Source organism: Musa acuminata, chromosome BXJ1-10 (assembly GCF_036884655.1).
Source record: "Musa acuminata AAA Group cultivar baxijiao chromosome BXJ1-10, Cavendish_Baxijiao_AAA, whole genome shotgun sequence".
Classification (NCBI taxonomy): domain Eukaryota; kingdom Viridiplantae; phylum Streptophyta; class Magnoliopsida; order Zingiberales; family Musaceae; genus Musa; species Musa acuminata.
Genome location: NC_088336.1, coordinates 31,628,067 through 31,652,049, shown reverse-complemented (window position 1 = coordinate 31,652,049; position 23,983 = coordinate 31,628,067). Strand labels below are relative to the sequence as shown.

Sequence of the window (23,983 nt, the reverse complement as noted above, 5' to 3'; positions counted from 1 at the left end):
AATTGATGTAAAGGCAAGACTACATGCAACCAGATAGATCCTCTTGATGCAACTACAGTAGTACAAAAAAGTTTATCCTAATAAAATGGAATCCACCTTAGTTTAAATTTCTAAAAGTACAAAGGACAAACAATAAATTCTGAACTCCCACAAGAAAAATGCATGTATCACATATTTTCTCTTTGAAATAATTGGCCAATACAACCCACTTGATGCAAAACCGACAGCCCGAATGTAGATCTGTTGCTATGTTTCAGTAATTCAGACTACTATTACTCATAAAAAAAGAGAGGCACAAAAAATTTGCTGCAAGCAAGAACACCTAAGCTAAACCAAAGAAGTAGCTTAGAACCACAACATGCAAGTGTGCAGCTTGGAAACCCAAAACCTATCCATTCAATTCCCCAAATAGCCAAAAGAAACCCCCAAAGCTTTTCTACTGACCAGTCTCTGCAACCAAATCCACCAATCATATGGAAAGCCCCAAGCTTTTCCCCGCTCCGACATCAAACAGCAACCACAGAGGAACAACAGCTAGATGACAAAATTAAGCTACAAATCGACCAAAGCGAGCAGTTCAAGGGCTCACGTGGAGAGGTCTGCGCGGCCCGAGCGTCGTCGTTCCTCCACGAGGCCTTCTAGCAGTTCCCCATCGCCTCCTGAGAAGACCGAACTCACATTGGCGGCGGAAAGATTCGGTTTTTACCTACGTAACGCTTGCCCGGAAAGGCGGCCAAGGGAGGGGAAGAGAAGACGACTCGCCGCATAAACGACCAGCGCGCGGCGCGGCCCACTCGGATCCATGGCGGCGCCCGTGCGGCCCCCATTAAAAGGCCAGTGGACTTTCCAGGAATTGCGGTTCCGCCACAACGTCACCGTAGTTGAAATGGAAGCAAAAAAGGTCGATTTAAAGAGAGCGAATTTTGCATTAGGCTTCATGAAAAGAAGAGTAGAGATTTGGAGATCAGAGAGTGAGCATGAAGCTTTCTCGAATGAGAACAATCATCATAAACTGGGAGGAAGATGGAGATGCTCAACCGTACCATGTTCTTCTCATCTCGCCTGGTCAACTCATGGAAAAGAAAGTACAAGTCAATGGTAACTCTGCAGCAGCAGGGCCTTGACGATGACATGGTGAGGGTGGCACACCTCAGAGCTCCCGGTGATCTTCTGCCATCACAATTACCCGTTCAATTCCTGTCATCAGACTCAAAACTTCTGCACTAAGGTTGCAGATTGATGCGTCTCCTCTACAGGCATCCAAAACATAGTCCTCCTCTCTGATCAGATGAGTGGATTCAGAACGACATGGCTAATGCGGAGAGAGATATATGGAATTGAAGATGATTAAAGAATCTCTGCTTGCAAGCTAAACAAAGTGGCTTTGCCTCTTGAAATCTTCACATATCACTGTTCATCAGCTATTTTCCTACAATACCTTGTTCTCCATCCCTGACAACACTGATAATATTGTTCTTATGCACAAACTTGGTGTTGGTCTGCGACATGATGCAGATGAATTGGTGCATTGTTTACATGGCCTATCTGCTAAAGATGAACATTCAAGGAACTCACCGAGAAGGTGTCAAGGTATAGTTGGCAACACATTGCCACTCAACAGCACTAAAAACTCATTGATCTTGTCTACCACCATGACATCAACTGCTTCAAGAATGTTTCAGTTCCATAAAGAATCAAACTAATTGGAGTACCTTAATTGTCATCAAGAGCTTCTATTATGTTCCTCTGAAACATTGAATGCCATACAGTTGGAGGTCACAGCAGCAGAGAAGAAACTAAAAGAGACAGAGGATGTGCAGATCAAGCTGCATGGATTTATGCATGTGTTATTGGCTGGACTGTGGCTTCCTGTTCCTACATTTCCCAGCCATGCCCACAAATTGCAAGAACACTGTAATGGAATGCATCTCTAATCTAATGGAGGTCAATGGTCAGGTCATGGAGGCATCTAAAAGCATTCAGACTTGAAGGATTTTAATTGCTGGATCACCACAAATCTCACAACAGTGAATACAATGATCTTAAGTTTCCTTGAACAGGAGATATATTTTCCATTAAGAACAAATTAGCTACAATTAGTGACATTAATCAGGCTGTTTATTTACCGGTGATGACGGGCCATTCTCGGGCCAGATTTGGGCCACTCCACAGAGACACAGACAGACATTTGCATATCATAATCCATTGATCTTCCATGCATAATTTGGTTTTCTTATAATTATAAGGCAGAAAGGGGCTGGAAATAAACATCAGTAGGAGGATGGTTTGGCAGATGCACATCTGAAATATGAACTGAATTCTTCTTCTTCTTCTTCTTCTTCTTCTTCTTCTTCTTCTTCTTCTTCTTCTTCATGTATCAGAAACCTTCTGCATCTGAATCACAACTCAGCAAGAATGATGCAGAGCTAGAAGCCTAAAGTTCTCCATGTAAAGAGGAAGCAATTGCTCTAAGCTTCAAACAAGTGCTGTAGATATGCACACTGGGTGAGTGGTGGATGAAAGGGAAGCTTGCAGGCCTACAACTCCTGTGAGTCACAGTCCTTTAGAAGGAAGAAGAGGCGGTAAAGAAGCTTGCATGATTGAAGCTGGCAGGCAATGGGAGAGAGTTGCTCTCCCTTGTTGCCATCAGCGGCCAGTGTCATGTCGACCTTGGTCACATGGGGGAAGATGTTACCAGCTCCAGAGGTTAATCTGCAGAACGAGAAGAACACGCGGGGTTGTGTGTTGGGCTCCCATGGCACCCGAGTTTGGCAGCTTCACGGCCATTTCCTCCCATGACAAGTTCTTCTCCTGTCCCCCACACGCATCTTTGATGGACTCCCCCCCTGACAACCAAGTGGCCCTCTGCAACAGGCACGTCTCATTCTCAGACCCTGGAGCTTCACTGGTAGCGTAGATCCCCCGCCTGATCTACCTCTCACACGGGTAAACCAAAGCTAATAATTAGGCTGTGGGTGCGCCGACCGAGGAAGACGATGAGCTACGTAGGCCCGCGACGCACCGTCATGTGGATGCGCCCATGGTCTCCAGGTGGCCCGGTCGCCGTCGGCGATGCCGCGCGACATCGCCGCCCCCTCCGGGGAACACCGAGCTGCATGCCACCGTCATGTCATCGCACATCATCATGTCCTGAGGGGCGCCGCACGTCCCCATCACGCTCGGTGGTGGCCGAATGCCACCAAAACTGCACACACCACGCGTCTTTTCGCGGCACTGTCCCTTCTCATCTCTCGTTCTCCGCCATTAACATCTGTACTCTGGCGCCGAGTTGTGCTCAAGCTGGGATCATCATGTTCGAGAACAAACACCGACCTGCAGATCCACAAGACGAGGCAATTCTGAGGAGGAGGCGGCGGAGGAGGAGAGCAGAAGAGACACAGGGCATCTTTGTGGTACAAGGTAAATTGGGTAAACAGCTACCCAGCAGTGGCATCATCAATGCCTCACTCCCACTGTTTACCATGGAACGTGAGGAACGGACCTTCTTGCCTCCATTGGATTGGCCCATGGAGCCATGGCCAACAGAACGGACCCACACTTGGCAAGAAGGCGAGACAGGTAGGCCATGGAGTCTCTCCCCTACTAATATTACGTTTCTTGGAAGCTTGCCTTACAGAGCCACTTCTACATTTCTCCCCCTCCAATTCTCCTTTAAGCCCTGCACTTTGCTCTCCGGCGAGGTATAGAGAGAGAGAGAGAGAGAGAGAGAGAGAGAGAGAAGAAGGTTTATGCCCATTGAGATGTCGAGCCGGAGGTCGAGGATCACCGACGAGGAGATCAACGAGCTCATCTCCAAGCTGCAGTCTCTGCTCCCGGAGTCTCGCCGCAGGAGCATGAGCAGGGTAAGCGATCAAGAAACAGAAAACCACTTCGGTACTCTCCTCTCCTCTCCTCTCCTCTCACGCGTGATTGCATGCAGGCTTCAGCGTCCAAGTTGCTGAAGGAGACGTGCAGCTACATCAAGAGCTTGCACCGCGAAGTGGACGACCTCAGCGACCGGCTCTCCGACCTGATGTCGACGATGGACTCCAACAGCCCGCAGGCTGAGATCATCAGGAGCATTCTCAGGTCCTAGGTTGCGTCCAGCTACGGTCTAGTGTTGTTCTTGTGCCATTTCATGAAGCGTCGGTCATAAATGGTGTGCCAGCAAAGTGTGTTACATGAATTAGCAAGAGCAATACTAAACTCCTTGACGCAATCGTGCGATCGCCTCCTTTTTTTCCTACATTCTCTGGTCTGAGCTCGACTTCTTCTCTTCCCCCGACGATCAATAACACTATCTTATCTCTCTGAAAGACGAGATTACTTAGGTTAAAGTGCTACAATGTTTCTCATACGAGGATTTAAGTAGATCTAATCAAAAGAGAGGACATGAGGAAAAAGAAAGGCAGAGAGAACAGAGGATGGATGTCACTGTGAAGTAACCTTTACACACAGGTAAAAGTAAGACTGCGACTGCCTGCCAATGCGGTCTCCTCCATTCTCTGGTCTTCGAACGAGTCAATGCTGAGGCTACCAAACGACACCTAGAAAACAACTGTCGCATACTCTTCGTTGAACCGATCACTGACCGACAATCACCTCCGTCCTCGGGTCTTTTGGCATCATCCTCAGGTCTGGGATGCATTCAGTCGCAAGAAACTCTTGAGATAAAACGTGCTATAGATTGGCTCGTGGGCTGGAGCAGAGCAGAGACAACGAAGCAGTATGTTAGACTGCAGAGAGAGAGAGAGAGAGAGAGAGAGCTCTCGGCGGGGCCGCCGGGCATTACCATCACAGCACCTACATCGAACGTCTGTCGCGCACAGGTGGATCGAGGAGTCAGCATCCGGGGAGGCACATCCATTAAAGACGCAGCAGACGCATTGTCGGATCATAATGCATGGATCAGCAGCGCACCCCCTCTTCGCGTTCTTTATCCGGGCTGTGATTAAGCGGTGGCCATGGAGGAGGAGAGTTAGGTGAGCTCTGCCCCGCGTAGATCCCGCCACCGACGTGATGATGTCAGGGGGGGAGGTCTGCCTCGACTCTGAGCTTGACTACACTGTGGAAGTCACTGCCGCATGTCTGCCTGTTCCTACTGTAACCAAGGACGACAAGAATGCTGGATAGCGCTCAGTGTTGCCTCTCGGAAATGGAGCTGATGAAGTTGCATGCATCCTCTCTGGTTCTTTGGGTTGTTTCTGAGGGTTCTTTGATCTCCGACATGTCTGGGTGTAGGATCTCAAGTCTTAATGGTTGGAGGAGACTCCACACACTGCTTTATCTTTAATGGAAGATGGAAGACTCCTCTTATCTTTGAAGAACTCAAGAAGTAGGTTGCTAATCTGATTTCCCCATTTCAAATTAAAAGCAGGACACCACAAATTAAAGGAAAACACTACAGATAGATAGTTTTAACCCACCTTCAATATCAAAAATTAAATTGGGGTGTTATAACCTTTGATTAATCTTAATCTTAATCTACTTTCGATGTAGGATTAAATCAAGAAACAATAATCTTCCATGTTTTAAGGCTTGATAAAGATATTCTTGTCAAGATTTAACATAGCTTAGGCACATGTGAGATGTACATAATGATAGTTCGGACGTGCCCTCCGACTCCTCTAATGGATAACACTTTCCTATTTGAGTTCTTTTTCCTGTTTTAATATTAATTCAGTTATAATATCACTCGATGTAATGAGATCACTGATGTATTAATATCGTTTAGCTAGAACAACTAGCTCACTTAGGGTTGGGCCTATTATAACTCAATTAATCTCATCAAAAATAAAGAAAATGTACAATTAGGATTGGGTCAGGAAGTAAGTAGGCTAACATGGGAGATCTATGACTTCATTATTATCGTATGCATTTATACTTATTTTTATTTTTTTTAGGTTGTCAAAGGAATGAAATAAACATGAAAATTGAAGTCACTGTAAACTCACTTTTAAAAGATCTTATCTATCATGAAGCTTTTTAGCTGGTCAAGTGACTCCACAGCTTTGGTTAAAAAATGGCAAGAACAGTTCAAATTTTTCATGCATTTCATCATCTTCCTATGACATTGATTAATGCTAATTTTGCAGTTTCTTCACCTTAAAAGAAGAAGAAATAGCCCAGAGGAATTGGAAGAGGTACTACTTAGTCTCTCTTTTCAGCAGCAGCTGTATCATTAATTATAATGATTAGTGTCATCCCTTCAACTCATCAAACAAAATTCTCTTCACATTTTGCTCCATTAAATGAAGGTTGTGACACAAAAGTAGTTGCCCTTTAGCATCACATAATGATCATCTCTAATTATATCTGATTATGACATCTATGACATCCAAAATTCTCCACATGTTTACTTTACCAAAAGGATAAGGACTCAATTCTTTTTGTGAACCCTTCCACTGATTTGGTGGAATACTGGAATCAAATTCCACTCTTCCAGATATCATGCAAACAAGACTATCCTCATGACAATTTGACAGAGTTGTATGATAGCTTCAAATCACTGATACAAGAAAGATTAAAGATGGTAGACTCGTCAATCTTCTTAATATGATGTTTGCCTCAAGCAAATCTGTCATTTACTTGGCTTCTCACCTCATTAGAGGGAAACTCTGCTTCTGATTGCTTGCTCATCATGTATGATTGTTTCCTACACATCAAACCAGAGGTTAGCATTTGCTTGAGAGTCTCCTCCATGAGGGTCATGTGGTGCAGAGCATCAAGAGTTGTCTCTTTTGCATGACTCTGCACAATTCAGCAGTCTGATGTGAAGGTATTTAAAGCCAACTTTCCGATTAATGATCTAATAAAGCAGATGGGAGTGTCATGATTTGGACGCTGGCATTGACAACTCGCCCGACATTCCCTTTGATCATCCCCGGAGTCTGCAATCGGCTACTCTTTGGACTGTCATTTTTGGAGCTGTCTGCCTTAATGCTGGTTTGGTGTGTGTTACTTTAGAGAGAGAAAGATCCAGTCATCCTATCATTGGTGCAGCTTTCCCTGAGCTGAAATAAATGATGCTGATGTTGTCTAAGAGGACTGTCACAGACAAGTAATGGCTCATCTTTTCCTGCTGTTCTTGTACAACAATGTCATCACCATTGGCAAGCAGAAAGAATACCAGAAAGATGTGAATTGTACTGTCACTCTGCTTCATCTATTCTTTGCTACTGCCACTAAAATGGAGCAGATGTGCATCAGAAAGCCATCTCCATGCAGTTGCAAACATAAAATCTGCTTAGGTGATCAACTGAGGCCAATCTAACAAGTAGATTGGGAAGATATCGATGCAAACCACTTGATTTCTTGTGGCCATAGACACTCAAATGTTAAACCTCAGATGGAGTATGCTTGTGCTTAAGTTCCCTACCACATGCCATCAATTTTCTAGCTACAAGCGAAGCATTCAAGTTGAAATGGCTTTAGCTTATCAGATGGACAGTAGTAGTAGGCACTAAAGCTTCAATCTTCAGCACATATTGATGATTTAATGAACCAATTGCTGTTGAATTCCCTTCCTCATAGCCCTCTGTTCTCCATGATTAGAACTCATTATCAGTAATAAATTTGGACTCAGCATCTTCCAATGGTCCATTATTCATCCCTTAGGGAGTCATAAATTGAAGATAATCTTGAAAAGAAATAACAATATCCTTTTAACATATGGTCAAGAAAATTTGACATAATGATTAAACCTCATATCCAAAATTATAACTTTTTCTATCGACTCGATCGATAATTATTATTCAAGAAATACTTAAACGAGTTAAAAATAATAGACTCATCTAATCCATATAAATTCATTTAATCTTTTCTCACTTTTGATATAAGATTAAACCGTAATATTATATTTTGATTCCTAAATTATAAAATGGAGCTTAAGACACATCTGTTACTATCTACATTATAATTATAATTATATATATATATATATATTTATATATATATCTGAATTCTTGTGATGTTTGATGTATACACGCACTAACATCTACAATATCTAACCAGAAATCTATCTATCCCATTTGATGAGGGAGCCAATTCCAAACCATGGACCAGTCTCATCCATCTCAAAGCCTACATAAAGGAACTGTCTCTCAATGTTTCAGGCACACACCAAACACATCATCTCCTACTTCCACATCAAATCCTTCCTCTCCAATGGATGCAACTTTCTCCATTGTTCAGCTATCCCTTCCCTGCTCAACTATTTGATGATGCTTAAGCTTTTCCTCAGTAGAAGAAATTAAGAAAGTGATTCCAGCATCAGTCTTTGCTTTGGATTCCTTTTCCTTGGTCTTCGCTCGATCATCTGTGTTGGTTCTGTAAATGAACTTCTTGTAGTGCATGCAAATTCTTCGTCACTCTTATAGTCCCCATGGCCTCTGTCAAAGTAGCTCCAAAGGCTCCCCTTGCTTTCGAGAACAGGCCCAGTAAGCCCCGAGATGATTCCTTCTCGACGTATCTTGCTCTTGTTAGAGAGAACTTCCCACCGGAGCTGGGAAACTCTGCTCCGGAACGCTTGTCATGCCGAATAAGCTTAGGGACGAGGAGAACTCTCGATGGCGAGATCGAAATCTTTGATGCAGAGAAGTACTTCAGCGGAGGAATGGACGGCGATGCGCCACCGCAAGCGCCTGAGAATGGACCTGAGAAGCCAACTAAGAAGGAAGTGAGAGTGAGGGTGAGATCCAGGTCGACGACCGGCAGCATCAGTTCTGAGATGACCTGCAACAGCCGGAACACGCTGCTCCGGGACCGCCGCAAGCACCCGGTTCCCGGCGGGCAGAGAAAAGTTAAAGGTAAGCGGTTTCTTGGTGTCTTCCCGTGCTCATGCGCTAGGAAGGACGCCATTGACATCGACAAAGACGCCCTGTCTCATGCTAGATCGGACGGCCTCAGGAAGCAGCTCCCGCAAGCTGGGGAGAGACGCGACGAGCACTTGGTGAGTGACTCGAGACTGAAAAGTATTAGTCCTGGTTTGAGACAGCAGGTGTTTGCTTCCAGAGAAGAGAGGAAAGGCGGAGGAGGTCCCAGGGTGGTGTTTGCTCCAGATTTCTTCGACACCGCCTCGACCCATAGGAGAAGTCTCAAGATTGCCAGTGGCGGCGAGGGTGGACGAGACGACGATGTCCAAAGCGATGCGAGCTCGGACCTGTTCGAAATCGAGAGCCTATCGATGACGAGTTCACATCCCTTCATCACCCACGAGGGAACCGAGTCGGTGACCACGGCGGCCTACGAGCCAAGCGAAGCCAGCGTCGAGTGGAGCGTGGTCACGGGCAGCGTAGCCAACTTCTCGATCGCATCGGAACGGGTCGCTCCGGCCGCGAGCCTCCGCAAGACGAGGAGATCGTCGCGGTCGGGGCTTCTACTGGGGTGCGTCAGCGAGAAGGCGGTGGACGTGACGAGCGGCGCGAAGAAGCCGACAGGAAGTGCCAGTTTTGACCACTGGGAGCGCTCCGGCATCGACGGGGCGGCGAGGTTCCGTGCGGAGAGCTGCGGCGTGGACGTCGGCTCGGGTAGCACCGGTCGCGTCTTTCCACCGAGTCCATTCGGTTCCAGCCGCTCTTCCCATGACCTGTAGGCAGCAGCGGTCGCTCGCTGCACATTGTGGCATGTTGTTTGTGCGTTCGATCTTGTTGCCATGGTGACGGATCGCGTGTGTGTTCGATCTTATTATTGTCTATATGTTCATAATGCAGCTGTTGATTCCCGAGGTGTGTTCGAAGCAGCAATTCATCACTGGCTCCTCTCCTCGGCCATCCATCGATTGACACCTTTTGGCCTCATGCGTCGAGTCCCCGGTACTGACCAGTGTTACAGTGAGGAGACAGCTTCGCATGCATGTGAACAGTGCTACAGTGAGAGAAACCTTCGCATGCATCCACGAGCGAGAAAGGCGACATGCCTTGTCGTGACCCGAGCCCCTCGTCTCCGATTCGACAAGAGCCGACGGCCACGCGGCCGGCTCCCCACCGAGCAATACCGGTGGTGGACGAAACGGTGCCACGCCATCGTCTTGACCTTCTCCCGAGACATCACGCTTGCTTGGACCGCATCGTGGACATGGATTGATGCTCAGATCTGGAGAAATCTAGGGCGCCGCCGTACGACAATGACGATGGCCTTTTCTGGCGACATCGATAGTGTCTCGGTCAGTGGTTGCCCAGTCAATGCATTTTTCTTCTTTTTCTTTCGGTTTTCGGAAAAGATATCTGTAATTGGCCATCGCGTTACAGATCCTTATCCTTTGGTCTGTCCTTTTTGCATTAATCATGCACGCCATTGGATCTGCAGTTAACAATGTCAAAGGGGATGACATCAGTCCAGGATGCCTGCACTGCAATTATACATATGCTGCTTTCTTTGATGTTGGTAGCTATTCATTTTGGCACACACACATACTGCGCTCTTTTTGCTTTGGTTAAAGCAAACCCACTTCAGCAGATCTATGAACAGTGGGAACAAAGGAGAACTACTTACAGAGAATTGTCTTCCAAATTTCTTTACAGATTCCAACAGGAAAGCACATCCCTAAGACTGTAAAGTGGATTGGGTTTCTGAGCAAAGGAGCTTTTATACCAGAATACATGTACAAAGGGAAGAAGGAATAATCAATGGCAAGAACCAGAGCCTCTGGGCTGCTCATTGGTCAATCCCAAGAGTTCTCCATGCTCGAGTAAGGAGCAATGGATCTGAAAGCCTGTTACTTCGCTGCAGTACAACCATCACTTCAACTCCTTGATCATTCTTGTTGTCTCGTACTAAAAGAACAAAACTCTCTACTTTCTGCAAAACTTAAAACAGTCTTCTTCGTCTAGTGACTCAGCCTGATGCTGCTGCAGCTGTCTGCTTGTGAACGAACGACACACCCTTCTCGATGCTTGCCTTCAGTTCCGGCTTCAAAGCTTCGAGTGCCTTGGTCTCGTAGTCCGTCAGCCCCTGGAGATCAGAAGGGATCACGGCTTCCACACCTTTTCTGCTGAGTTTAACTCTGGATGCAAAGAACGGAAGCTCCGTCAGATCAGATTGAACAAAGGAGCATTCATAAACATCCCCGTCTCCGTCCAAAGCACGAAGAGACGACTCGACAAATCTTGCTGCCGCGTAGGCCATTGAAAGAGTCGCAGATCCAGCACCAACTTTTCCCTCCACTAGCTCCGTCCCTGCATTCTGAAGCCTCACCGTAAGCTCTTCAACTTCTCGGTCAGTGAAGGTCACAGACGGTCTAGTCTTTGATAACAACGGTAATATGGTTATTCCATCATGACCCCCAATCACCGGGACACTGACATCGATAAGCTTAAGGTTCTTCTTTTGGGCCACGAAGGTGCTGGCTCTCACAACATCAAGTGTGGTAACACCAAAAAGTTTCTTTGGATCGTAGACGCCCTTCTGTTTCAGAACCTCTGCAGCAACAGGGACAGTAGAATTCACTGGATTACTAATGATGTGGATAAAAGCATCCGGAGCATTATCGGCAACAGCTTCCATCAGTGACTTCACAATGTTAGCATTGACATTGAATAGGTCATCGCAGGTCATGCCAGGCTTTTGTGGAATCCCTGCAGGTATTACAACCACATCCACCCCCTCCAAACTACTAGCTAGCTCTGATTCTCCAGTGAAGTCCAGAACCCGGGCGGGGGTATTGCAATGATTGAGATCAGCAGCTATTCCCTTTACATTTGCAATGTCATAGAGATGCACAGCTGAGACCAGCGGAGACATCTTAATCAGGAGAGCTAGTGGTTGCCCAACACCACCTGCAGCTCCAAGAACAGCCACTTTAAAAGATGAAGCTTGTGGCTTCAGTAGACTTTTTGTTCTCAAATTCGGTCTCCCCAATTTTGGCTTGAACGATTCCCATACAGTAGCATTTCTTCCATTTCCCAGGAAAGATGTATCTGATTCACAAGAAACCGATGCTGCTGCTTTCAGACCATTGAATCCCTTGAAAAGCTTTGGAGTTTTTTGAGTAACGTGAAGGGCCTTTGCTTTTGGTTCCAAGCCAATCCGAGTACCATAAGAAGCAACCGGGCTAACATACAGAGCTGAGGCAGCTGATACTAACATCTCTTTCGTTATACAGCACGACAAAGTAGTTCTACACCATTAGATTGAAACAAAAACACATTAAACAGCAAACTTTACATTATCAATAACCTGCAAGTAGATGTTCAAGGGAATTACATCCACTGAAATCTCACAGCAGAACACTCATCAGAGTGCAGAAACAGTTCACTATTAATTAATATTTGGCAGAGCAAACAAATCATTATTTATATCATATCAACCATAGCTAGAACAGATTAAATTAACCTATACAGCTGATGTAAAACCCAGTTAAACCTAGTAAACAATCCATACCTTGTCAATCGTTTGCATCAAGACTCTTGATGACATTGCTTTAATTAAGATTCAACAGCAGATGACTCAGAGATCAAAGAAGCCTTTAGCCCCTAAGTTTCAGGCATGTCAAGTAGGCCTATAAAGTCGATGCATCTTACTTTGGGAAAGAGAAGCAAAAGAAAAATTCTAAAAAACTCAATTTCAGCTTCTACCGACTGTTCAAGAAAATTAGCACAGAAAATTATCCTAAAAAAGTGTCCAGCTTGTGGGAATTTTAATCTGTAATACAATTTTTGCAGTTCAGTATCAACTTCTCACCCACACAACCCAAATACCAAAATCGAAACCTAAGCAGGTCTCGAACAGAAATATGAATCCATCTTCCTTTAATCCCTAATCGTGGGACTCAAGAAAAGCCAAAAAGAACCCGCAAAATCACCAGCGTCACTGAAATCACCGATTTCCAAAACCATTAACCCTAAGCATCGAACAGTCTGCTATGAGAGTAAGACGGACAGGGGTATCCAACGCCAAGAAACCGAAGAGAACAACAAGTATCAATAAGGTGATAAGGAAAGAGAGATCATACCTGAGCGAATGGCTGTTCTCTCGCTCTGTGGAGGAGTGTGAGGTGAAATGGATGACGCTAGGAGAAACAAGAGTGGGTAGATAGCCGGTTCGGTTCTTGACTCGACTCGGTTTGCCGTTTTGGTTCGATTGGGGTATTCTTTTTGGTGCCGCGCTCGCCTTGGTTTAGCACACGGGGCCCTCCGGAAGTCTGAGGCCGGTTCGCTTCTCATTTCGACCCGGTTCACCTTCTGGGTTCCAGTGGGTTTTTCTTTATTGACGCGCTCCCATTGGTTAGAAGACGGCCCCGCATAGCCTTGGATATTGACGATGCAAGCGGCCGGTTCGCTTCCTTCTTCGACCCGGTTCGACTTCCGGGTTCGGTTGGGGTTCCCAATTATAACGCCGCTCTCTCTCTCTATATCTATATATATATATATGGAAGTCTTTGTCGGGAAACATTAGATTCCTGTAAACTCTTGCTGGTTTTCCCTCTGAACTCTCTGCTCTATGCATTAGTCTTTGTCAGTGTGATCAACAAGTACTCGATAAAGAATTATAATCAAGCAGGCCAGCTTTGATGCTATGTTTCAAGGAAATTTCCACCAAGTCAGCCTCCAACATGACCCACAAAGTAAGGATCATGCTGCTCGATCCATGTCTGCACCAAGGGAAGCATCTCCCTGTACTGACAACTGTTCCAATCTTCTCCAATGGTCTCATCCTCTTATAAAAGCATCACCTCCGTCAACTTCTTCTCTGCAGCTCAACACAAACAACACATCACCGGGTCTCTCCATTCTCTCTCTCACTTCTCGCTCCTCTTCTCCTCGTAGCCACCAACCAAAATGGAGAATTCAGTCTCTTTGGCAGAACCTGTTGGTTTCCTCTTCCTCCATAACATCCTCAACTGGATCATTATGATGCTCGAGAAGTTCTCACTATACGTCCCTTTCTCCACATGCGTGTCTATGCTCCTGGATGAGCAACCGCTGAAGTGCAAAACCAGTCACCCTGGAGATGAAGACATCAGCCTAAGTAGCGAAGACATGGAGGTGGTCATGGACAGCGTGGGGCTAAGGCGCAACCACGAAGGTGAGCACCTCAAGGAGGAGACGGCCTCCGATGAGATCTCTAGCCTGTTTGAAGAGAGGGAGCCGAGTTTGGAAGAAGTAAAAGCTGCCTTCCATGTCTTTGACGAGAACAACGATGGGTACATTGATGCAGGGGAGCTACAAAGAGTTCTCCTTAAGCTTGGTTTCACAGAAGGGTTGGAGTTGGATGCGTGCATGAGCATGATAACTATCTATGACGAAAACCATGATGGAAAGATAGGTTTCACCGAGTTTGTGAAGCTTATGGAGATCAGTTTTTGCTGAAACTTTTCTCTCTCTTTCTTTCATGTACTCCCCTTCTTCGGATTTGTATAAACTGAATCCATAAACGAGTGTTTCGATCAAATTTGAAATCCTTGTGCCAATTTGCCATGTTCTTGTTGAAGAGCCATAGCGTGTACAAATGTTGGTGTTTGATAAGCTGGTAAACCTCATCCCCTCTTGTTTCAGCTCTTTTGCCTGGCAAGATGCACTGTTATTCTTGTCTGCAGCGACCCGTGTAGGCTGGCTGTAGCATGGCTCAAAGGACAAGGCAAGCTGTGTCTTTGGCATCACATGGCTTGAGGACAGAGTGCATCAACGAATTCCATTCCACCAGTGTGCTTCATCCTGTTCCTTGATGGTCAACTGGTATCTCTCATCTTGTTTGCTGTGTGGCAAGCAGCAAAAACAGAACAGCAAGATGGAGATGTACGTATAGTTAATGTGGTAAGGTAATCACTGTTAAGTTTGGCACTGAAGCCATACATACCAAGTGCTCGTAGAAAATCCTACGAGGAATTACAACCCGAATCAGATGCACGATAGTTCACGATTCATAATTACCGATCCTAATCCGGTGAATGCTTATGAATCAAGCAGGGCACTGAAGAAGAATCTTGAAGAACCTCTGTTGCACAGCTTTATTGGACACATGCCGAACAGGAATCGAGGTCTGTTCTATTAGCTACCGAAGAGTCATATGCTTGAGAGTGCTGGTGGACGATTAAACCGAGCTCCGCCGTTCGAAGCCAACACGAGAAGCTCTTCCTCTTCCAAGCCCTTCGCTGGTCCAAGACTGCATCGCTCGGTCCCATGCTTTGCCATTGCGTCTTTGAGCTTCTTGACCTGCAACCATCACTGTGAGTATGAGAAAGCAGCAGCGACGGTCTCGACAGGTTTATGTGGCTGGGGACTGACTGCCTTACGGTTGCATTGGTGCAGCTGAAGCTGCAGACACGACCTTGTGCGCCTCTGTAGAGCCGAAAGAACGGCAGCACATGAATGTGAAGGCTGTGGCAGATGGATTTGTGCTCTTCGTAGTTCACTTTCAGAAAGATTGCGTCGGGGTATGATTCAGCCAGCTGACATATCTACGAGAAGGTATTGATTTCTATACGTGAAGTTGTGGGCTTGGAGGAAACAGAGTGGTCTCAGTTCAAGTTTGTGTACCTTTGGATGCAGGGCTTTGCAGCCTCCACACCCAGGAGAGTAGAAATCCACGATGACGAGCTTATCCCCAGCAGTTGCCAGCGATTCGACGAGATGATCTGAGGACGTAATCTCCGTCATGTTAGGTACGATGCTCTTCTCCCACCACTTCATGGCTCGAGGAAGGCAATTCGATGCCTGACCCTCAAAAATCAAACATCAAAGAGAGGAAAAAGAGATGGATACTTGAGATGAACGATAAGAAATGAAGCGATTACATGAATGGAGCAGTGAGAATGGCCTTTGGGGTTCCATCCATCTGAACTGCTCTGATTCTTGACCACAATCTGTCTCCCCTTGAACTCGTTCTTCCCACCTAAAACCTCCACAGATCCAACACCTATCTCCTTTCTTTCCGTCCCAACCTGATAATCGCCATAAAAGTACGAACCATACCTCAAAGAAATGGCCATGCTCGAAAGCAGATAGGAAAAAATAGCCTCCCTTTGCTCCACCAGAAGACCGACAAGAAACAAAAACCAAACTTTGAGCAAGTAATAACAAATAAATCCTTGACAGATTGCAAAAATTGGATTTTGTTTCTCTACACAGCAAGATTGACGCCCGAAAAGGAGAACAGAGTTTACGAGAACACTTTTCGGAGGAGCAAAGCAAACCACAAAGATGCAATTTTTACGCTCAAGGAGCAGGAGGAGAGGGCGGCTTCCAAGGGAAGGCAAGGAGAAGGAGAAGGGGAGGAGGATTACGGGGAAGGAAAAAGGCCTGGCTCGGGGTTGGTGGGGTCTAAAAAGCGGAGAAAAGAGCGCGTTTTTCATCCTCATGTTTATCCATTTGGCTCTCCCGTCTCAACTGTTGCTCTGTTCTTCTCCTCTGTCCTTTTACCGACGCATCCTAAGCTCTGTCGGGAGCCGTCAGCATTCCTTGTTTTATGTGTTCTTTCTCCCAAAGATAGTGCCGCCGTTACCACTGTTAAAGTGTGTTACTTTTTAACTGTTGTTTGGGGCTAATTAGATGTCATGTAACTATTTCTTTTAGTATCTATTTAAACCGAGTTACCTTTTAACAGTTGTTAAACTGAGTCATCTCGATTTTTATTAAATTTTTTATAATTATAAAAATAAAATATTTTTTTTCTTAATATTATCGATTTTACTGACAGAATATATAACATGTGATAGCACATACATAAATAATAAATAATAATAATCTTAACGTTCTAATTATATTTTTTTATTATACGGTAATTAAAACTTCTACCGTTATGATGGCAAACGAGATGGCGCTAACAGGAGTCACGGGTGATTGTTGTGGTGGTGGTCAACCCTATTGATGTCGATCCAAACATCGATGACCGAGATGGGGGCAACATCTACGGCAACGATGGTAGTTTGATAATGGTGGTGATGGATCTCGAGGATATGGGGAAAAAGAGAAGAGAGAATGACGAAAGGAGAGAAGGAAGATGACGATGACGTAAGTGTTGTGAGAGATAGCATTGATGCGACTATCGTCCTCATGACATTATTATCTTGCAAGGGAGGAGAAGAAAGAGGAGAGTGAGTGACAGTAATGATATCTCCGGCTTATGTAATTTCTTATGGGGGAAGAAGGGGGAAAAAGATGGAGAGCGATGACGAAAGTTAAAGTAAAACGAGAGGAGATAAGCGCTCTCCCTCCACTTCCTCCTCCCCTTGCAATACGAGGGAGAGCGGCGACGATGCTTTCTCTGGCTTTTGTGGCTTCTTACAGGAGGAGGAAGAGGAGGGAGAGTAATGACAAAAGGTGATGCAAAGGGAGACCCGGTTGAGTAACTCATACTTGGGATCTAAAAGGATGAAACAGAAGGCATTGTTGTTGTATACAAGGATGCTTTTGATCGGCCTTGACCCCTCCATCAAGCCATCGAGAGTGGAGCGCTTGTTGTAGCAATGGTAAAACAAATATGACTATCGCTCTCCTCCCTCTTCCTCCTCCTCTCCCCACAAGAAGCCAAAGAAGTTAGAGGTAGCTTCGTTGTTGCTCACCCTCCTCTCTCTCCTCCTCTCTCACGGGACGATAATGTCACAAGGATGATGATCACATCGACGTTATTTCTCGTGACACTATCGTCCTTGTCCTCTTTCTCCTCTCCCTTTGCCTCATATTCCGTCGTTGCTCTTCCTCCTTTTCCTTCTCACATCCATGAGATCCATCACTACCATTATCAAATCGCCACAACTATCGTAGATGCCACCCTCGCCTTCGTCATCAATATTCGGATTGATATCGATAAAAATCGATTATCACTAAAACAATCACCCGTGGCTCCTGATAGTGTCGTCGTTTGCTATCATCACAACAATAGAAGTTTTAATTAGTGCATAATAAAAATAAAATTATAAAATTATTTTTTTATCGATCATTTTCATATTATTTATGTACATACTATATCTTTTATCAATAAAATCGATGATATTAGAGATCAATAAAAATAAATATTTTATCTTTATAACTATAATTATATAAAATTTTTAATAACTAACATGTTAAAAAAATCTAACTGCATAAACTATAAAAAGTTAATACGAAATTAACCACCCGTTGTTTAGTGCTTTGTTTTGGTCTATTTGTTCTTTCTTTCTCCTCTTTTTTCCATTAAGTCTATCCTCGGAGTGGAGTGTCATTGGCTTTTTACCTCTACCAAACCGCCGTTATCGTTATCTCTCTGTTGTTTGGTGCTTTTCGTTGGAATTTGAACACGGCCAGATGAGTGATGCATACACACATTGAAAGGGTTGGATGACATGTCAGAGTCCTTAGGCCCTCTTCTCCACTCAGCAATAAATGTTGTTTGATCTGTAGTGATAGGCTCTTGTTCCTGACAAGAAGCAGCAACAACGTAGCTGTAGAGAGAGAGAGAGAGAGAGAGAGAGAGAGAGATTGAGATATGCATTCTAAATATGTTATACTTTATGGACTAAGAAGTATGCTAATGCATGTCTTTTTGATTTATGTATAGAGTGGACTTGTCTTTGTTCATCTAATTTGATTTCTAATGTTGCAATCATTTGATCATGTAGAATATGGCGTCCGGTGCCGTCCTCGCCCCACGGCACCCACCCGCTCCGTTCGCTGATCGTCGCCGCGTACGGCTTCAGCTACACCGTCGCCGCGTACGGCTTCGATGGCCTACCGAGGTATATCTTCCCTCCGGCGACGTTGCCGTCGGGCTTGATGTTCCAGTTGTGGATGGAGATGGCGGTGTTCTGGTTCGGGTCGACCCGACCCTGGGCGGTTATCGTGCCCAGCGGCCCCGCCATGGGGGGCGGGTCCTCGGGAGGATTTTGCAGGCTTGGTAGACGACGGCGGCGGCGCGCGTCCCGGCACGCGTCAAAGGAGCACCGGTTGACGGTGACGAGGACGAGGGGTGGAACGCCGATGATGGCAGTGCGGCGCCTGGTCTTGCGGCGGTGGTCTTTGAAGGTAGCTGTTGAACCAAGCCCATCAAGGCTGCTTCGTGCGGCGAGTAAAGCTATCAGGGGTGGCTCTCTGTTGCCTAGAAAGAATCCGTAACGCATTCATAGACAGCGCTTTGTACCCTCGAACAATAAACTAGAGAGGGTTTAGGATCAGAAGGAGCTTCTCAACATGGATGGAATCACCCCATCCACCATAATCTTTGTGCCTTGAACTTGAAGAAACACATGAGTTGTCTTGTTCATGCACTTTTAAGATCCAAGCTGGGTGGACAAAGATACCCATTAAACAAGTCTCAATTGCATTGCAGCATTAACAACAAGTTGCTTACATTAATGCAGAGTGCAATTGATTACTCTCTGAAGCATGTACTCACAGAGCATTGATGCCATGGTAGAAGTGGATGCAGGGGTGCAGGAGGAGGGCAGGCAGCAGACAGAGAATACAACAAGCTTGGTGCTTGTGGCTTGTGAACCATATCAGAAGAAGACCAAACAAGAAACTTCCCAAGGATTCAAAGTATTCATCTCGCTGACAACACAGTAGCAAGCTCGCCTTTTATGTTCTTCCCCAAAGCTTCCTCTTCCATGTAAGCTCTCTTCTACTTGCCCACTAGGAATGCAACTGTTGTGACAGTCAAAGAAAAGGCCACTTGGCTCCCAATTCTGCTGCAGCTGCTCTGTTGTCATCTGTAAAAGTCTGACAATTTTCACAAGAGTAAAAAAGAAGATAGGAGGGAGATTGGTAGAAAGGAAGTGGGCCTTTTTTCCCCTTGAAAGATGATTCAGCTTAGTAAGGCAAGTGAAGAAGATGGAGACTCTTCTAGCCTCCCTTCAATGGATCACAAAGCTTCGACACAAGTGCAAGCTTCCTCTCTTGTTTTCCCAGTCACTATGAGGGTAAAGACTTTCCTATTCTCTGTACTGGCCTCTTGATCTTGTAATGATCACGCTGACTGCAATTGTGAGCATTGAACAGGATTCACTGGAAAGTGGCAAGAGCTTCTACTGCACCAACAAGCAGAATCCATTAGCAGACCACTTGTCTGCAAAGACCTGTTCCACGACCACCGAGAACATGGGTGATAACAGAGGCCTCTTCGAGGCCTCAGTTAAGAGAAGAAGAGAGGGTCTTAGCGCAGTCACACGGAGGAGGCTGGAGACTCCGACGACTCCTGGCAGGCCAGTGTTCAGCTTCAGTCCTGGGCACCTCCCCAGGAAGGGCGTCCCCTCCAAGTGGGATGATGCTGAGAAGTGGCTGATCAGTAGCCATTGCCATGAATCACCTGCTCATGTGAAAGTAGCAGTCGAGGCATCGAAGTTCTCTAGGCAAAATGGTGTCATCCAAGAGAACGGTGATGCTTTCGTTGGGAAACTGCTGAGGGTTGCTCAGGATAAAGCTCCAAGCTCACCTAATCCAGCTTCTAATGGGCCAGCCATGAATCCAGAGACAAATGTAGCTTTCAGTGGAGCCTCATCGGACGTACTTCTCAAAGGTTGATGCCAAAAATCCATTTTTTTGTCTCAACTATTAGCTTTGCTTTTCTCATTTTCAACCAATATACAGCTTTTGATCATCCCAATTGCATGATTTTTTTCGGGAATTAATCTTTGCTGCAGACAAGTTTACAGAAAATGTGGAATCAGTCTACCCCAACTATGGGTACTCCGAGATCACCAAGGAAGGATTTTTGTTCAAGAGTTCATACTTCGAACCCATGAAAGATTCGACGACAGCACTAGTAGCTGAGATCGAACGCAGAGATGTCGGCACTGAAATGACTCCTTTAGGCAGCTCCACAGCAACGAGATGCCACACTCCCGTCAAGATCACTTCACCTGCAAGGCACAACACTCCAGCTGACAGGTCTGGCCCTTTGGTTCCTCACAGCACCGGCATTGACATTTCTGAGCTCACAGACTGTCACTTCGCCAAGCTCGAGCTTAGTGCTCAGTATGATTCATTTGTTTCCAACTGGAGCTCAAGGGAAGAGGAAGACGAGGAGGTGTCAAAGAGCTTGAGGCATTTGGAGATAAGTGGTGGAAGGAAGAGCTCTGCTAAATCCAGAGCTTCTGCATGGGAAGAAGAGCAGAGAACTAAGAGTTGTGTCAGGTAAATTGCTCATGCCAAATCTGTGGAAATAGATATCTATATTGAACTTGTGCTTGCACTTTAATCTTTTCGCTTGTAATGTTTCATCTCATCTTCAGATATCAGAGAGAAGAAGCAAAAATTCAAGCTTGGGTAAACCTTCAGAGTGCTAAAGCTGAAGCCCAGTCCAGAAAGCTGGAGGTAATGTGAATCTATAGATGGGTTTCATGGTTAATTCTTTCTAGGTTTAAGTATCACTTTGTAGGAAACAATATCTATAGGAAAATTTCTAATTACATGAAAAGCCTAAAAGAATTATTCTAATAACTGGTATACTCAAAGAACTCCATTCTAATAAATGAAAATTTTATACCTATACTAAATCCTCCAAAGAAATTCATTTGCTCAAGCTAATATATCTTATTTTTCATCATTTTCCTTACCTTGTGCTGCTTGATGTCTTACCACATCACCATTAATAGACAGTCTCCTTTGTTGATTAATTTGTTATTCATATCCTTCCAAATTATGCAAAACTTGGCAGAACTTAATAGACATCGTCTATGCTAGCTAAAGCTATGTGCCTCAGATCTAGTAAAACCGGTATTCTAAGTTGATATTCTGAGATTTTTAGTGTCTACTGAACATCAATTTTGTCACTTCTTTTTCACAATTTCATTTGGTACATATATTCTGATGTCAGTACACTATCTCAAATTAACCTAAGATATCATCATATGATCAAGAATTAGACCTGTGGCGAGACACCATCGACAACAATTTCTTTCAAAATGCTCCTCTTCCTCGACATCGCGATACATTTCTTTACCAACCAGTGATAATTTTCTATTTCACAGTTTGTATTGAAACTTGGATTAAAGAATGTTGATATACTGTATATTCTCTATTTTGACACAATTATACATTTCTTTTGATGTATGGATGTTTCTGCTCAAATTGTATCGACCACTGTACTAAACCTTGAAGTCTTAAACACACCTCCGTCGTTTGGCTCCTCTTCCTGACAACTCGATACATTTCTTTACCAACCAGTGATAGTTTTCTATTTCACAGTTTGTATTGAAACTTGGATTAAAGAATGTTGAAATACTGTATATTCTCTATTTTGACACAATTATACATTTCTTTTGAAGTATGGATGTTTCTGCTCAAATTGTATCGACCACTGTACAAAACCTTGAAGTCTTAAACACACCTCAGTCGTTTGGCTGCACATCGATGTTGTCGAGGTCGAAACTCCCTAGAAACATTTCTGGCTTATCAACTAACACCACACTGTAGCATAATATAGTTTTTTTCTTTCTAGCACCATGTTTATGAGTTGCTGGACTATGGATCATTGGTCATATTATCTCTAAGAATATTAGAATGCATTCACTCTCGACCTAGATCCTTCTTGGAAGCACATTGATTTCTTGAGCCGCTACATTTGTTACGCATCTTTTTCTACCTTCTAACTGATTGTTCTCCTTTGATCCAATCTAATGCTCAACTTTTAACTCTTGACATTAAGATAGTCACTGTAACAACTCGATCAAAATCTCATTTCTACGAGGCTATCTGAAGGCTCTTCAAATGCCCACATCAGTTTTGCTCATCTAACACGACTCATCTTTCTGTTGTTTTACTCTTGAAGGATGAGTGACTCCACTTGTTCTATCAATTTGAGAGACACTCGCATTCCGAACTTCATATCCTACCCGTTAAATCTACAGACAAATTAGAGCTTAAGGCATTTATAAGAAATATGCTGTTTTATATTATACGATGAGGATATTTATGCCCATCTGAGTTGCTTCCTTGTATTGGTCACATTGTAGTTGAATCCTATACCAATTTGTGTCTGCTGCAAGCTTTCCTATGGTAATAATGCCCATCTGAGTTGCTGCCTTGTATTAGACGCATTGTAGTTGAATGCTAGATCAATTTGTGTCTTCTGCAAACTTTCCTATGGTAATAAGTGGACTGTTAGACACCGTATAGTCCTGATGTTTGCAGGTGAAGATACAGAAGATGAGATCTGACTTAGAAGAGAAACTGATGAAGAGGATGGCAATTGTTCATCGAAGGGCTGAGGAATGGAGAGCAGCAGCCCAGCTGCAGCATTCACAGCAGTTGCAGAGACTATCTTTGCAGGCACAGAAGATGAAGAGCCAGCAGCAGAGCACTCGCTTATCTGGAGAAACAGCTTGTGGCTGTTTCCCTTGCAACCACCACCTCTAAATACAAAACAGAGCAAAGGACATCTCTCTTCCCACAAGAAACCCGGATAGATCGAGAGCAACTCATGTAACGAGTGCTAACTTGGTGGATTCAGATGAGTTGCCTGAGCACAAACGAAGTATCATGGAGAGAACATGTGGCCTCTAGCAAGTGTAATATTCAATTTCCTGACAACTACAATGCCTTCATTTGCCAAAAACCATTAGAAGATTTCACTGAGATGAAAGGAAAGGGTTCATATTTATCAGCCTCCTCCATGTAGTCTTAGTCTATTATCTTAGTGCTTTCTCAACACTGAAGCTCTGAGCAGTGCTTAATTCACTGTCCTCAAATTTGAAATGAGATTTAGGGTAACTGTTCCTGTGTTGAAAGAGCAAGAACAGGATGAGGTGAGACGACAGGAAAGCGATGTGATGTTATTGGCTGTCTTGTTGAGGTCTCTGGAGAACTATGCTGTCGGTGCAAGGTGAGTGACTATCCATGCTTAGGTTGATTTCCTACTTGGATATGGATTGCACCATTACTTTATAGTTTCAGCCTGACAGTATAAATCATTTCACATCTGGTGAGATCTTGATAACATTTGGAGATGGTTTGGAAGATCTGATAACCATGATTCATCTTTGTAAATCCATGTTCTGGATAAGATTAATATGCAGGGAAAATGTTGAGACCACTGTGTAAAGATTGTCTCATTCAGTTAATGATGTGAGATGAAC

At 44.6% G+C, this 23,983-nt stretch overlaps 6 protein-coding genes across 9 annotated transcripts; 4 read left to right on the top strand and 2 right to left on the bottom strand.

Moving 5' to 3' along the window:
* Positions 1 to 3,598: 3,598 nt before the first annotated feature.
* Positions 3,599 to 4,219, top strand: LOC135595072 (transcription factor ILI3-like). Its single transcript, XM_065085582.1, has 2 exons — positions 3,599 to 3,863; positions 3,941 to 4,219. Exons 1-2 carry the CDS (start codon positions 3,750 to 3,752, stop codon positions 4,094 to 4,096), a joined length of 270 nt encoding a protein of 89 aa, XP_064941654.1. The 5' UTR covers positions 3,599 to 3,749; the 3' UTR covers positions 4,097 to 4,219.
* A 3,796-nt stretch (positions 4,220 to 8,015) lies between these two features.
* LOC103969234 (protein PHYTOCHROME KINASE SUBSTRATE 2-like) lies at positions 8,016 to 9,721 on the top strand. Its single transcript, XM_009382718.3, has one exon. It carries the CDS (start codon positions 8,384 to 8,386, stop codon positions 9,590 to 9,592), a length of 1,209 nt encoding a protein of 402 aa, XP_009380993.2. The 5' UTR covers positions 8,016 to 8,383; the 3' UTR covers positions 9,593 to 9,721.
* Positions 9,722 to 10,467: 746 nt separating this feature from the next.
* On the bottom strand, positions 10,468 to 13,088 carry LOC103969233 (malate dehydrogenase, chloroplastic). 2 transcript variants are annotated; one of them, XM_065088193.1, is made up of 2 exons: positions 12,950 to 13,088; positions 10,468 to 12,115 (listed from the first exon to the last, which is right to left on the bottom strand). In XM_065088193.1, the coding sequence occupies exon 2, from the start codon at positions 12,082 to 12,084 to the stop codon at positions 10,834 to 10,836; it is 1,251 nt and encodes a 416-aa protein (XP_064944265.1). In that variant the 5' UTR covers positions 12,085 to 12,115; positions 12,950 to 13,088; the 3' UTR covers positions 10,468 to 10,833. The 2 variants fall into 2 exon arrangements, with proteins under 2 accessions (XP_064944265.1, XP_009380991.2); XM_009382716.3 differs by lacking the exon at positions 12,950 to 13,088 and adding an exon at positions 12,379 to 12,943.
* A 687-nt stretch (positions 13,089 to 13,775) lies between these two features.
* LOC103969232 (probable calcium-binding protein CML45) lies at positions 13,776 to 14,306 on the top strand. The gene has a single exon (XM_009382715.3). It carries the CDS (start codon positions 13,776 to 13,778, stop codon positions 14,304 to 14,306), a length of 531 nt encoding a protein of 176 aa, XP_009380990.2.
* A 431-nt stretch (positions 14,307 to 14,737) lies between these two features.
* Positions 14,738 to 16,309, bottom strand: LOC103969231 (thioredoxin-like 1-2, chloroplastic). Its single transcript, XM_018818831.2, has 5 exons — positions 16,100 to 16,309; positions 15,731 to 15,877; positions 15,474 to 15,650; positions 15,230 to 15,394; positions 14,738 to 15,149 (listed from the first exon to the last, which is right to left on the bottom strand). The coding sequence occupies exons 1-5, from the start codon at positions 16,292 to 16,294 to the stop codon at positions 15,000 to 15,002; spliced, it is 834 nt and encodes a 277-aa protein (XP_018674376.2). The 5' UTR covers positions 16,295 to 16,309; the 3' UTR covers positions 14,738 to 14,999.
* A 2,032-nt stretch (positions 16,310 to 18,341) lies between these two features.
* On the top strand, positions 18,342 to 23,935 carry LOC103969920 (uncharacterized). 3 transcript variants are annotated; one of them, XM_065088186.1, is made up of 6 exons: positions 18,342 to 18,436; positions 18,533 to 19,828; positions 19,908 to 20,424; positions 20,549 to 21,041; positions 21,140 to 21,221; positions 23,040 to 23,935. In XM_065088186.1, exons 2-6 carry the CDS (start codon positions 19,709 to 19,711, stop codon positions 23,262 to 23,264), a joined length of 1,437 nt encoding a protein of 478 aa, XP_064944258.1. In that variant the 5' UTR covers positions 18,342 to 18,436; positions 18,533 to 19,708; the 3' UTR covers positions 23,265 to 23,935. The 3 variants fall into 3 exon arrangements, with proteins under 3 accessions (XP_064944258.1, XP_064944259.1, XP_009381832.3); XM_065088187.1 differs by lacking the exon at positions 18,342 to 18,436 and having other exon boundaries at positions 18,446 to 18,935; positions 19,339 to 19,828; XM_009383557.3 differs by lacking the exon at positions 18,342 to 18,436 and having other exon boundaries at positions 18,446 to 19,828.
* Positions 23,936 to 23,983: the final 48 nt, after the last annotated feature.